Below are 13,616 nucleotides of genomic sequence, written 5' to 3'. Positions count from 1 at the left end.
GAAGACATTTGAGTTGACTCTAGTAAGATTGAAGCCATTAACAATTAGCCCATTCTTAAGTCTGTCCATGGTGAGAGGAGTTTCCATGGCCTAGTTTCCTTCTATAGGAGATTTATTAAAAACTTTATTCCATTGCTGCTCCACTTACAGACTATATTAAGGGAGATAAGTTCCAATGGATAGAGCAAGCCAGAAGAGTTTTGAAGAATTGAAGAAGAGATTAACTGAAACACTTGTACTAGGCCTTCCAAACTTTGACCAAGTGTTTGAAGTCAATTGTGATGCTTCTAACCTTAGAATAGGTGTTGTCTTAAGCTAAGAGGGACATCCTATAGCCTACTTCAGCGAGAAACTCAATGATGGCAAACTCAAGTACTCCACTTATGATACGGAGTTCTACTCTATTGTTCGTGCATTGCAATACTAGAGCCATTACCTATTGAACAAGAAGTTCATACTCTACTCAGATCATGAAGCCCTTAAGCATTTAAATTCCCAACAAAAGATCAGTCATCAACATGTTGCTTAGAGCGAGTTTTTGCAGACTTGCCCATTCTTACTTAAGCATAAAGTGGGAGTTCAAAATACTATTGTAGATGCCCTCAATAGACGCCATGCCCTGCTTTATACTCTCCAAACAAAGGTTGTCGGTTTTGAGATCCTCAAGGAGATGTACTAAGATGATCTAGATTTTTGTGAAGCTTTGAGTGCTATTGAATCACAATCTTTTCATAAATACTACAAACATGAATAATTCCTATTCAAAGGAAAAGCTCTCTGCATTTCTCAAAGCTCATTACGAGAAGTAATCATATAGGAGGCTCATGATGAAGGATTAGTTGGCTACTTTGAGAGAGACAAGACTTTGACCTTAGTAAAGGAAAACTTCTATTAGTCTATACTTGAAAGAGATGTTAATAGACACATTCAACGATGTAGAATCTGCTGTCTGGCCAAAACTACGAGCCAAAACATAAGGTTGTACATGCCTCATCCAGTTCTTGAAGCACCTTAGAAAGATGTCAGCATGGATTTTGTTCTTGGACTACAAGGAACTCAATGCTAGACAGATTCTATAATGATAGTTGTCAATAGATTCTTGAAGATGGCTCACTTTATTGCTTGCCAAAAGACCAATGATGTTGTTCAAGTTGTTGATCTGTACTTCAAGGAGATTATTTGTCTTCATGAAATTTTTAAGACTATCACCTCTGATCAATATGTGATGTTTTTAAGCCACTTCTAGAGAACCTTGTGGAAGAAAATGGGTACCAAGCTGCAATTCATTAGTACTAGTCACCTTTAGACAAATGGTCAAACTGAAGCTATCAATAGGCTTTTGGGAAATTTGCTTCGAAGCTTTGTTGGAAAGAATTTGAGATAGTGGCATCTTATCCTTGCCCAAGTTGAGTTTGCCTACAACAATTCCACTGATCAAGCCATTGAAAAATGTCCACTTAAGGTGGTCTATGACAATCGCCCCCTTAGCCCGCTTGACTTGACCCCTTCATCCAACAAACAACAGTATAGTGCTTATGCAAATCAAAGGGCAGAAGAAATTAAGAGGTTGCATGCCCAAGTTTTTAATAAGATCAAGAAGCAGAATTCTAAGTACAAGACTCAATGGGATAAGGATCGAAGACTGAAGACTTTTAAAGAAGGAAACTTAGTATGGATTCACCTGCGAAAGGAACAACTCTCAAAGTAATAAAATGCCAAGTTATCCCCAACAACTGACAGTCCATTCAAAGGTGTGCAAAAGATTAATGATAATGCCTACAAAGTCAAATTACCTAGTACTTGTGGAGTCTCTGCCACCTTTAACATTGCAGATTTATCTCTATACTTTAAAGATGAGGTAGAATATAATTCAAGGGCGAGTTCTTTCTAACCCAGGAAGGATGATGAAGGTTCAATTCACTAAGGAAACATGGATCATGTTAAAGACCAAATCCAAGAAGTAAGAACTCAAACCTAACCCATGAATCCTTCATCTGCATAATGAATGCTACTATGAATAGCCTTTTTCTATTGCATAAGTTACAACAACTACAACAGTCCCAACAAATATTCTTTAATAGTTTATCTTCCAAAACTTATCCTAATTAAGTTTAATTTCTGCCAGATTTTTGTTAATTTTTTAAGATAAATTTAGCCCTTCAAGATTAGTATAAATAAGACTCTATGCTATGTTATTATTATCAAACAAATTTAAGAATAATTCTTATATATTAAGAGTGTTCTCTATTCTCTCCAATTACCATAATTCTTTGCATAGTCCATGGAGCCACTTGTTTTGCTTTAAAGTTGTGTCTTATGAATAAAAGAATAAACGCTCCTTAAAGAAGTATAGCGAGGTCAACTAACTAATTTGATATAACGAGAGTTCAATGATAAGGTTTGAATACTAAAGATTTAGTACACCAAATTAAACACACATGTCTCATATTTCCATGTAAAAGTCCACTATGGCAATGGTTTACAAAACGTATATTTATGGGTATAATAAAATTTGATATATTATCTTCACTTTTGGTTGGAGTCTCTTCAGAACTCGGCCACGCCCTGACCCTGTTTGATTTGGACTTATTGGTTGGTTTGTTTTGATTGTAGGGGTTCATGTAATCATAGAATGTTTCTTCTACCTCAACCATTGATTTCTTTGTATGGAAGATGGGTGAGGTTGGTGAAGTGTTTTATTGTAGACGTGAGAGTGCTTTAAATGTACATCATTAGTCACTACTTGCTAACTATACCAAGTTCAGTGTGTTGTTAAATGTTCCCGACTTAGTCTTCCTCATTTGTACTAAGTTTTTTATTTACTAGGAAACAAATTTTGGTCAGGAATTGACTTTTTCATTATTCCTTCTTCTGCTGACTTATATTTTGCTCCAAGGATTTAGTACATAATTAAAAAAAAAAAAACTATGCTTTTTATGACATTTTTTTAAACTTTCTATGTAAAAAAAATATAATATATTTACTCTAAGCACGTGGATCAACTGAGTCCATCTTCTTATTAATATATTATCAAAAACTATATATATATGTATGTTAATTTTATTTATTTAAATAAATTTAATAGTTTATATTAAGTGTTTTATTTGAATAATTCTCTTTCTATATATAAACCATGAATTTTTTATTTAATTTGAAATTAATCGTAATGATTTAGGATCAAGTTAGTAAAGAATATTTACAAACTGGATTTAGCTCAATTCGATTCAACTTGATGTCTATGATTTTGCTTTTAGTCAAAGAAAAATATTATCATTTATTTTTCAGGTTTGTTTTAAAAAAATTAAAATATATAAATATTTATTGTATTAAGAAAATAAAATATTATAATATTTTTCAATAAGATTTATTCTTAATATTAAAATCAATTCTTATATTAATAAAAGAATATAACTTAGATGTTGTTTTTAAATGTTATTTTTCAACTAAAATTATAATTTTATTTTAATAGAATATTTTTATTTAATATTATTACAAAATATCAAAAATAAAAATGTAGTTTTAATTGATATGTATAGCCAACAACATCCAACTAGTTCCAATAAAGATGATGCAATTTGCCTCAATAAATGGAGGATCATATAAACTGTGAAGAGAAAAATTCATGGGTCATTGAAACAACCATTTCTCTACTAAACAAAAGGTTAAAAGAGTATGGATTTCACAACTCATACCAACTTCGTACTTTCTATTTTCATACTTAGCTGCTTTGATCTCTCCTTCACTTCTGCCAATGATACGCTTACATCTGCCCAATTCATCAGAGAACCCCAGACTCTTACCTCAAATAACACTGTCTTCAAGTTGGGATTCTTCAGCCCGCAAAATTCAGCGAATCGCTACGTGGGAATATGGTATCTGTCTGAATCCAATATCATATGGGTAGCTAACAGAAACCAGCCACTAGAAAAAAACTCTTCTGGGATTCTTAAAATTTCTGCAGATGGCAACCTTGTTGTATTAGATAGCAATAAACGGGTTGTCTGGTCATCAAACGTGACACGTATTAGATCCAATTCAACTGCAAAACTTTTAGCGACTGGAAATCTTGTCTTGCTAGATGGTACCACAGGAGAAAGTATGTGGGAGAGTTTCCAACACCCTTCTAATGCTTTGGTGCCAAAGATGAAACTTAGTACTAACAAAATAACAGGAGAGAAGGTGAAAATAATATCATCGAAAAGTGATTCTGATCTTTCTGTTGGGTACTATTCTGCTACTCTTGAACGCCCTCAGGCACCAGAAGCGTTTCTCTGGGTTAATGAAACTCGCCCATATTATCGGTCTGGTCCATGGAATGGCCAGATTTTTATTGGGTCGCCCTTTATGTCAAGTGGATATCTATATGGATGTAGTGTGGTGAATGAAGAAGATGGAACCTTTTAATCTTACTTATAATTTCCCAAATCAATCTTACTTTGGAATCTTGACCTTGAATCCACAGGGCCAACTTGCATGGGTATGGTGGAACCACGAAAAGTTAGGAAGTAGGGGTGTGTCGGAATCAACTTCTTGTGATCCTTATGGCTATTGTGGGGCATTTGGAAGCTGCAATTGGAAGAGCTCACCATTATGCAGCTGCTTGAGTGGATATGAACCAAAAAATGTACAAGAGTGGAATAGAAAAAATTGGACTAGTGGGTGTGTAAGGAAGGAGCCAATTCAATGTGGGAGACTAAAAAATGGAAGTGTAGTCAGCAAAGATGGGTTTTTGAAACTTGAGAATATGAAAGTGCCAGACTTTGTAGAGAGGTCAGAATCTTTGGAAGATGAGTGCAGAGCACAGTGCCTTGGAAATTGCTTTTGTGTTGCATATGCATATGACAGGGGCATTGGGTGCATGTTTTGGAGCAGAGATTTGATCGACACACAGAAATTTTCAAGTGGTGGAGTTGATCTTTACATTCGTCTGCCCCCTTCAGAACTCGGTTGAGTTATCTTTTGTTTTCCTTATAATGTTAATTTAGTATTTGAAGTACTATGAGTTAGTCTATGTTGTTTGACTTGTGTTTTGAAATGCAGAAAAACATTCTTTATTTAAAAGAAAACACAAGACATTGATAGTTCCAGTTGGAGTGACTATAGGAATGATTACCTTGGTTGGCTGTGCTTATCTCTTGTGGAAATGGACCGCTAAATCAATAGGTATGTATCTGTGCTAGATTAAAATGTTATTTTGATTCAAGAATATTCATGGTTTCAGACGGCAAATAGAAAAGAAACCATGAATTTGCTAGGAATATGTATAGATTCCGTAGAAATATGTTGATTGCTACTGCAATGACAATAAACGGAGGAGGGAGATATTAAGGAGAGAAAATATCTTTAAAAAATCATCTGAATCGAAGTAGCTGTTCAAAATATTTAATTTTGATTTGTGTAAAATCTCAAACCTAGTTAAAAATTACACATATTTTTCGCTTAGATATATTTTAAATTTATCTTTTTTTAAAAAATATTCCTATGATTTATAAAATACTTACTAGTATTATTAAAATCCTAAATTTGATATGACTTTTTAATTAATGACTTTTTAAAATCATTAAAATATAAGTCTCAACACGTTTTAGCAAATTATTCATAGAAAAAGGTGGTTGGGTATTTAATTTCACGTGAAGTGTTATTATTATTCAACACAGGAAAAATATACTTAAAAAGGCCGAAAATGAAAGAGGATCAGGAACAAGTCAAACTCAATGACGAGGTACCGCTTTTTAATTTTGACGAGCTGGCAAAAGCTACCAACAATTTTAACACAACCCACGTACTTGGTCAAGGAGGCTTTGGTTTAGTATATAAGGTAAGTTTAGTTTTATGTAGTCTTAACTTTCATAATTTCTTGTAAATAAAATAATGCAAAATTTTGTTTCTTGTAATTGTCTACTAGGGACAGTTGAAAGGTGGACAAGAAATAGCAGTAAAAAGACTTTCAAAAACATCTGGGCAAGGGTTAGAAGAATGTATGAACGAGGTATTAGTGATTTCAAAGCTTCAACATCGCAATCTTGTGAGACTTCTTGGCTGCTGTATTCAACATGAGGAAAATATGTTGATATATGAGTACATGCCTAACAAGAGTTTGGACGTAATACTATTTGGTTAGTTCAAGCTTCATTGTTGTCTATGCTGATAACAGTATCATAAACAATTGAGTCATTTAATTTTACAAACTTGGTTATTCATTTCAATAAGGATTGTTTTCATTTCACTTTTGGTTTCTTCTACAGATCCAGTAAGAAAAAGGGATCTAGATTGGCCAAAACGCTTCAATATAATTGAAGGAATCTCCCGAGGTTTGCTTTATCTCCACAGAGATTCTAGACTAAAAATTATACATAGAGATTTAAAGCTTAGTAACATCTTGTTGGATGGAGAGCTAAATCCAAAAATATCAGACTTTGGTCTGGCTAGAATCTTTGGAGGCAATGATATACAAGCTAATACTAAAAGGATTGTTGGAACGTTGTAAGTATCCCTTCTATATCAAGTTTATACCTTTATAACAAGATGAAAGTGAGTTAATCATATATGGCTTAAATGCAGCGGCTATATCCCTCCAGAATATGCATTTCGAGGATTGTTTTCAGAGAAATCTGATGTTTTTAGCTTTGGAGTCTTGTTGCTGGAGATTATTAGTGGGAGAAAAATCAGTAGCTATTATGATAATGACCACTCATTGAGTCTCTTAGGATTCGTAAGCCCTTCTAAATTATTTGTTTTGTTTTGAAAAAAACACGATCACCTATTGCTGATAACCATGAAAATGGCTAGTTGTTTAACTGTTATAAATTGATTCTTGTTTTGGTTTCAGGCTTGGAAATTATGGAATGAAAAGAACATCTCATCTCTGATAGACCCAGAGATATGCAATCCAAATAATGTGAATGACATAGTGAGATGCATGCACATTGGGCTTCTGTGTTTGCAAGAGCTTGCAAAAGAGAGGCCAACTGTGGCTATAGTAGTTTCAATGCTTAATAGCGAGATCGTTAATCTTCCTCCCCCATCCCACCCCCCATTCATCGAAAAGCAAATTATATGGTGTGCAGAGTCATCTCAGCAGAATCTCAGAACGTCCTCCATCAACAATGTTACTGTCACAGACATGCAAGGAAGGTAGAAAACAAATGTTGAAAAAACTGTTTGAATATACCCCAGATGATCTTTAAGTTATAAAATCTGTATATGGTCAAGGTCCTGCACTGAAAATTGTATTTACAAACTATAGACTTGATTTTTGGCTTGTCCTAGCAAACTTAAAAGGGACAACAGCAGTTTGAATTTGGTTTTAACTTAAGCTATATGTTTGGTTGAATTTTAATATTAAAGTTTGTTCTCTTATAATATAGTCGATTATATGTCATCAAATTCCAAAAACAAGGGCAAGGTTTTATTCTACGACTTATATGTTGTAGAAGTGAATGCGGGGGTTAGATTTTGCATTATAGTATTTTTTGTAGGGGGTATTTCTTTGCCTATTCCGTGGAGCAACTGTACTGCAAATTTTGCACTATAAATTGTAATTATCATTTTGCACCTGGAAGCTGAAGAAGTTTCTGCAATTAATCTAACTTCACTACAATACAAATTTTTAGTTAGTGTAAAGTTGCTGAGATTAACTAGTTTTTGGGTCCATAATGTGTTATTGTTTCTTTTCGGGTTGATCAACGGCAGTGATGTTTATTGGGTCAACAACGGCATTGTTTTCGAACGTACCATGCAGGCGTTAGAGAGTTCGGCCCATGATCATTTTGTTAAACCACTATTTTTTGGGCCCTGCATGTCTATGTTCAAGTCAATACATTTCCTTTTACACACTCATTTTCACTTCTACCCTTTGTAGTTTGCTTGCAATGATGTCATGTGTCACATTCAGCTATGCACATTTGCACAATGCAGTCTAACCCAAGTCAACAACTGCGGCCTCTTAAGCGTGTTATTCTGAACACATTTCTAATTATTTTAAAATGGTATTCAGAATCAGCATTCTAGAATTTGCATTGTTACTCTTTAGTGCGTCTCCGTCAATGTGTAGGAAACTTCCTGCTGGCATAATTATCAAGTCAAAGATAATGAACTAAATAAAAAGATTCTTAAATAACACTCTTATGTGATTATTTAGTGAATAAAAACTCGGATTAGTCCTTCTTAAATAAAAATTATTGAATGCAACAAATGAATAGACTTGACTTGTCCTATTGTTTAAGGTGGAGCTGACTTTACCATCCACGTTTTCGACTTTTAAGGTATGGCCAAGCTGGCCGTCGGAAAAATAACACCGTCGAAGCAAGCAAACTAGCCTTTCGTACGCTGAATGGGAACACTGAGAGTCAACTAAATACCAGTGAGAGTAAAGAAAGTGCACCATTACACAAGCGTAATTTCGGGATAATTACAATGTTTGCAAATATAAGTAATTACATACTTAAAATATATTCAAATAATTTAAAGTCCTTGTTAAAATATTTTTTATTAATAAAAAATTGAGTATTTATGAAAAATAAAAAATTTATAAACGTTATAAAATAACCTTAATTTAAATTTTAAAATAAAATTAACAAAAATATAAATAAAAGGTAAAAATCATTAAAATAAAAAAAATTACATATTATTTTTAACTTAAAAATATACACATCACAATTGATAAAGCTTTCACTTCCAGTTTTTATGCAAGTAATGCTTGTAATAGTAATAGAATATGTTTACCTAACTAGTTGAGCTCTCTAGTGGACAGCTCAAAACAACAAAAACTCCGACAGGAATTTTGATTGAGTCACTGGACAAACCTCGTTAACAAGTGGACATAGCACACCTCAAGAAGACATCATCCTCGACAAATACTAAATTCACGGTTCTGCTCACAAAGTGTTCACAAATATTATCTATTATGGGATTCCCAAGTCACACTAGCTTGGTAAATGCTTTCTTGCTCGTATTTTCCATCGTTTTCCTGGGTTTGACCTTAGCCAGTGATACCATCACATCTTCTCAATCCATAAGAGACTCAGAGACAATAACCTCAAGTGACAGTGTCTTCAAACTTGGTTTTTTCAGCCCTGAGAATTCAACACACCGCTACGTTGGAATCTGGTATCTCTCTGACTCCAACGTCATATGGATAGCTAACAGAAACCAACCACTCCTAGATTCTTCAGGGGTTTTGAAAATATCTAAGGATGGAAATGTTGTGGTACTTGATGGGAAACACCAAGTTATTTGGTCGTCAAATGCGTCAAACACTTCAACACCAACCAATTCAACTGCTCAACTTTTACGTTCTGGGAATCTCGTGCTGCTAGATGACCGTACTGGACAAACAATATGGGAGAGTTTCAAACATCCTGCTGATGCAGCAGTGCCAACAATGAGGATCAGTGCTAACAGAATCACAGGTGAGAAAATAAGGTTTATATCAAGGAAAAGTGCTTCTGATCCTTCAACTGGCTACTTCTCGGCTACCCTTGAACGTTTGGATGCTCCAGAAGTATTTTTATGGATTAATGAAACTCGCCCTTATTGGAGAACTGGTCCATGGAATGGTAGGATCTTTATTGGGACACCATTAATGTCAACTGGGTATCTATATGGATGGAATGTAGGATATGAAGGGAATGAAACTGTTTATCTAACTTACAGTTTTGCTGATCCATCTGCGTTTGGAATCCTTACGTTGAATGAACAAGGAAAGATTAAACTGGAGAGATATTATAATGGAAAGCATGTGTTGACTCTGGTGTTGCAGAATTCTGATTGTGATGTTTATGGCACGTGTGGGGCATTTGGAAGCTGTAATGTGCAAAATTCACCAATCTGTAGCTGTTTGAGTGGATATGAGCCAAGGAATCCAGAGGAGTGGAGTAGGAAAAATTGGACTAGTGGATGTGTGATAAAGAAGCCACTCAAGTGTGAGAGGTTGAAAAATGGAAGTGCAGATGGCCAAGAAGATCAATTTTTGAAACTTGCATCCATGAAAGTTCCAGACTTTGCTGATAGGTTAGATGTTGAGGAAGGTCAATGTGGAATCCAGTGCTTGAAGAATTGCTCTTGTTTGGCATATGCATATGACGCTGGCATTGGTTGCTTGTATTGGAGTGGACACTTAATTGACTTACAACAATTCTCTAGCGGAGGAGTTGATCTCCACATCCGTCTTGCCCATTCAGAATTTCAATCCAGTATGTGTGGTTTTATTGCTTTATGTTTATGTTTAACCTTATTAAGATCTACTCTTCCAATTTATTTTTTTTTGAGCCTGATACTGGATCAATTTTCTTTCAAATTTTATTAGGTATTGCACAAAATCATACGAGTAAAAGAAGAGACAAGAAATTAGTCATTGGAATAGTTACAATGGCAATTGGAATGATTGTCTTGGCCATATGTGCATATGTAACCATTCGAAGATATCACCTCCGGAAGAAAACTGCTAAACATTATCCAGGTAATCAAGCCGTAATATAATTTGGCACTTATATTTGAGCAGAACAATTAGTCCTTATTTTCATCATATATGATTCTTTTAACCTTGATGCCAAACAATTTATAACATCATTATATTCTGAAGCTTCAAGATTACATAATTTCTAGGTTGAACAAAATTTAAAGTATCCCTTGGTTATCTGAATGCAATATGATTACCGATTAAGCATGACATTTTCTGTTGGAAAGAAATTATCTGATTAATCTAACTTAATAGGAAGTAGTCAGATAAATGTTACCCTCTACTCGTTTAATAAAGCTTATGGCAGCAATAACATACAAGAATTAAGAAATGGTTTCTCTACCTGAGATTTTTTTAAAATATTTCTTATAAATTAGAGAAGGGAAGATCATTTTAAAAAAGTTGATTCATTTGGAACTTGTCCAGAAAGTCGGAGTCAAAGAGTGAGTGAGGTCCAGAAACAAGTTAAACTGGATGAGCTACCGCTATTTGATTTTGAAGTTGTTGCAAATGCTACAAACTACTTTCACTTAGCCAATAAGCTTGGAAAGGGCGGTTTTGGTCCAGTGTACAAGGTAAGGAAATATTTTGCACTAGTGACATTCATATCACATTTATACTACTGCTAATTTGATTTTGTTTAACTTCTACTAGGGATTATTGCCAGATGGTCAGGAAATTGCAGTGAAAAGACTCTCCAAAGCATCTGGACAAGGGCTAGAGGAATTCATGAATGAGGTGGTCGTGATTTCTAAGCTTCAACATCGCAATCTTGTTAAACTTCTTGGCTGCTGTATAGAAGGAGATGAAAAGATGTTGATCTATGAGTTCATGCCAAATAAAAGCTTGGATGCATTTATCTTTGGTTAGTTTTATACATCTAAATACTTCACCTTCTAAACATTCTGGTCACTTGATTAGTAAAATGTAATATAAACAATTAATTTTTATTCCAATTCATTTAGCTTCCTATAAGCATATTGTTTTAGCTAAATTTCCGTTTCATTTTCTTTTCTTGGCAGATCCACTCCAGCGGAATCTTCTAGGCTGGACAAAACGTTTTAATATAATTGAAGGAATTGCTCGGGGTATACTTTACCTTCATAGAGATTCTAGATTAAAAATTATACATAGAGATTTGAAGGCAAGCAATATCTTGCTGGATGCGGAGATGAATCCAAAAATATCAGACTTTGGTTTGGCTAGAATATATAAAGGTGAAGATGAAATTAATACCAAAAGGGTTGTTGGCACATAGTAAGTATGCCTTATTACACTTAAAATTATTAGCATTTTGTCTGCTTTGAAAAGTAACATTTTTAATGTGATCTAAACAAATACAGTGGCTACATGTCCCCTGAATATGCAATGGAAGGACTATTTTCTGAGAAATCAGATGTTTATAGCTTTGGAGTTTTGTTACTAGAAATTATTAGCGGGAAAAGAAACACTAGCTTTCGTAATGATGAACAATCTCTCAGCCTCATAGGATTTGTAAGTTTTTTTCCCTCCACAGCCTTCATATTTACCTAGATTGCTTACTACTAATTCTATTACACTACATATTCTATGTTTCTCTTACTTAGGCGTGGAATCTATGGAACGAAGACAACATTAGGTCCTTAATAGATCCAGAGATATTAGCTTCACACTCTGAGGATCAAATTTTGAGGTGCATCCACATAGCATTTCTATGTGTGCAAGAAGTTGCAAAAACAAGACCAACTATGACTACTGTAGTATCTATGCTTAATAGTGAGATTTCCCGTCTTCCTCCTCCTAAGCAAGTTGCATTCGTTCAGAAGCAGTATTCATCAAGTTTAGAGTCTTCTTCTCAGGAAAATCAGGGTAATTCCAACAACAATGTAACTCTTACTGAGATCCAAGGCAGATAGCAATATGAAATCGTTATCACTGTAAAAACTGCTGCCGTTCTATATGCTGAAGATATTAAATAGATGATTATTCAATTATACTTGTCTACTAACATAGTCTTATTTTACAGATTAACAGAAAGCTTGAATATGTTAACGATTGCATTTTTATAAGACCAACAGCTAGCAGTAGCATTAAGATAGATTAAGGATATGCTTAATTGAATAAAAGGAGCGGATTGATGGAAATGTTAGAATAAAGATTACTTTACAGTAAATGCTTTTGGAAAGAATAAACAACAGTAAATCAAATTGGCAATAGTGGAAAAATAAAGTAGTCAAAATTGGCAATTCAATTTTAGATGGGAACTCAGAAGTCAAAACTGCTAAATGTGTGAACACTCACTGCCATGATTATATGGAAACTTCCATGTAATTTATTTCCAACTATTGACTATTTGGAAACAATTTTTTTCAATCGAATAATTTGTTGAGTCTCTCTATTCATGTAATGTTGACCGAATTAGAGCATGTTTATTTTCATTTTTAAAAATAAAAAATAATATCTTTTTTCCCCTTTCTATTTTCTCTTTTCTCTATGCTACTTCTATGAGGTCCAATAGAAAGACAGTCATATGAGTGGTTCTCGTCATTTTGAACAGTAGTTTAAACATCAAAGATAAGTATTCACAGTTATTAATTTAACTGTAATTAAACAAGTAACAATTGAAATATATATATATAATATTGAATAATAAAATGATACAAAATTATTGTCAAATAATGATAATAAAACACATATACGTTTAATGACAAATATGATATTTATAATTTCATAAATATTTGATTTAATATTAAATATGTTAGTTATAAAAAAATTATAATAAGGTATACTAAATATTGAAATATATTATTTAACATTAAGTTATAAAATATTTTTATTGATTGTAATATGTGGTTTTATAAAATAAAATAGGTTGAATGGATAATGAAATACTGCTCTAGAAACTGATGCTGTTATGTGATCCATTGTGGATTGAGATTTGAGAATTACCATGTACATATATTTATGGGATCCATCTTAAATAATAATAATAATAAATTATTTACCAACTAGTAGTGCACACATTTTAAGTCATGAAACGCTCATCGTGCATCTTGTTACATGTTTTTCTGACGTTTTCAATCCTTGAATAGAAGTATTGGCATTTCTTTAGATTCCATTTTGGTATCTGAATTCATGAGAGGCGCTTAAACAGTTTCAAGTGACGGGGTATTCACAT

General features: G+C 33.6%; 2 protein-coding genes across 2 annotated transcripts; both read left to right on the top strand.

Annotated features, from left to right (window-relative positions):
- The first annotated feature begins 4,259 nt into the window (after positions 1–4,259).
- On the top strand, positions 4,260–7,138 carry LOC113849477 (G-type lectin S-receptor-like serine/threonine-protein kinase At1g11330). The gene is made up of 7 exons (XM_027479414.1): positions 4,260–4,946; positions 5,041–5,163; positions 5,658–5,818; positions 5,906–6,116; positions 6,246–6,483; positions 6,562–6,712; positions 6,830–7,138. The coding sequence occupies exons 1-7, from the start codon at positions 4,382–4,384 to the stop codon at positions 7,136–7,138; spliced, it is 1,758 nt and encodes a 585-aa protein (XP_027335215.1). The 5' UTR covers positions 4,260–4,381.
- Positions 7,139–8,889: 1,751 nt separating this feature from the next.
- LOC113862642 (G-type lectin S-receptor-like serine/threonine-protein kinase At1g11330) lies at positions 8,890–12,354 on the top strand. The gene is made up of 7 exons (XM_027495742.1): positions 8,890–10,193; positions 10,307–10,459; positions 10,886–11,034; positions 11,114–11,324; positions 11,482–11,716; positions 11,803–11,953; positions 12,046–12,354. Exons 1-7 carry the CDS (start codon positions 8,906–8,908, stop codon positions 12,352–12,354), a joined length of 2,496 nt encoding a protein of 831 aa, XP_027351543.1. The 5' UTR covers positions 8,890–8,905.
- The last annotated feature ends 1,262 nt before the right edge of the window (positions 12,355–13,616 follow it).

This window comes from Abrus precatorius, unplaced genomic scaffold (assembly GCF_003935025.1).
Source record: "Abrus precatorius isolate BTA unplaced genomic scaffold, Abrus_2018 Scaffold10, whole genome shotgun sequence".
Classification (NCBI taxonomy): Eukaryota; Viridiplantae; Streptophyta; class Magnoliopsida; order Fabales; family Fabaceae; genus Abrus; species Abrus precatorius.
This window is presented reverse-complemented; position numbering and strand designations above follow the sequence as displayed.

What these genes read in the sequence shown, in the direction of transcription:
- LOC113862642 (XM_027495742.1), top strand. Translation starts at nt 8,906, where the DNA reads ATGGGATTCCCAAGTCACACTAGCTTGGTAAATGCTTTCTTGCTCGTA. An exon ending in AAAAGGGTTGTTGGCACATA is followed by an intron (nt 11,717 to 11,802) that starts GTAAGTATGCCT and finishes AAACAAATACAG; the next exon opens with TGGCTACATGTCCCCTGAAT. An exon ending in CTCTCAGCCTCATAGGATTT is followed by an intron (nt 11,954 to 12,045) that starts GTAAGTTTTTTT and finishes TCTCTTACTTAG; the next exon opens with GCGTGGAATCTATGGAACGA.
- LOC113849477 (XM_027479414.1), top strand. Translation starts at nt 4,382, where the DNA reads ATGAAGAAGATGGAACCTTTTAATCTTACTTATAATTTCCCAAATCAA. An exon ending in GCTTTGGTTTAGTATATAAG is followed by an intron (nt 5,819 to 5,905) that starts GTAAGTTTAGTT and finishes ATTGTCTACTAG; the next exon opens with GGACAGTTGAAAGGTGGACA. An exon ending in AAAAGGATTGTTGGAACGTT is followed by an intron (nt 6,484 to 6,561) that starts GTAAGTATCCCT and finishes GCTTAAATGCAG; the next exon opens with CGGCTATATCCCTCCAGAAT.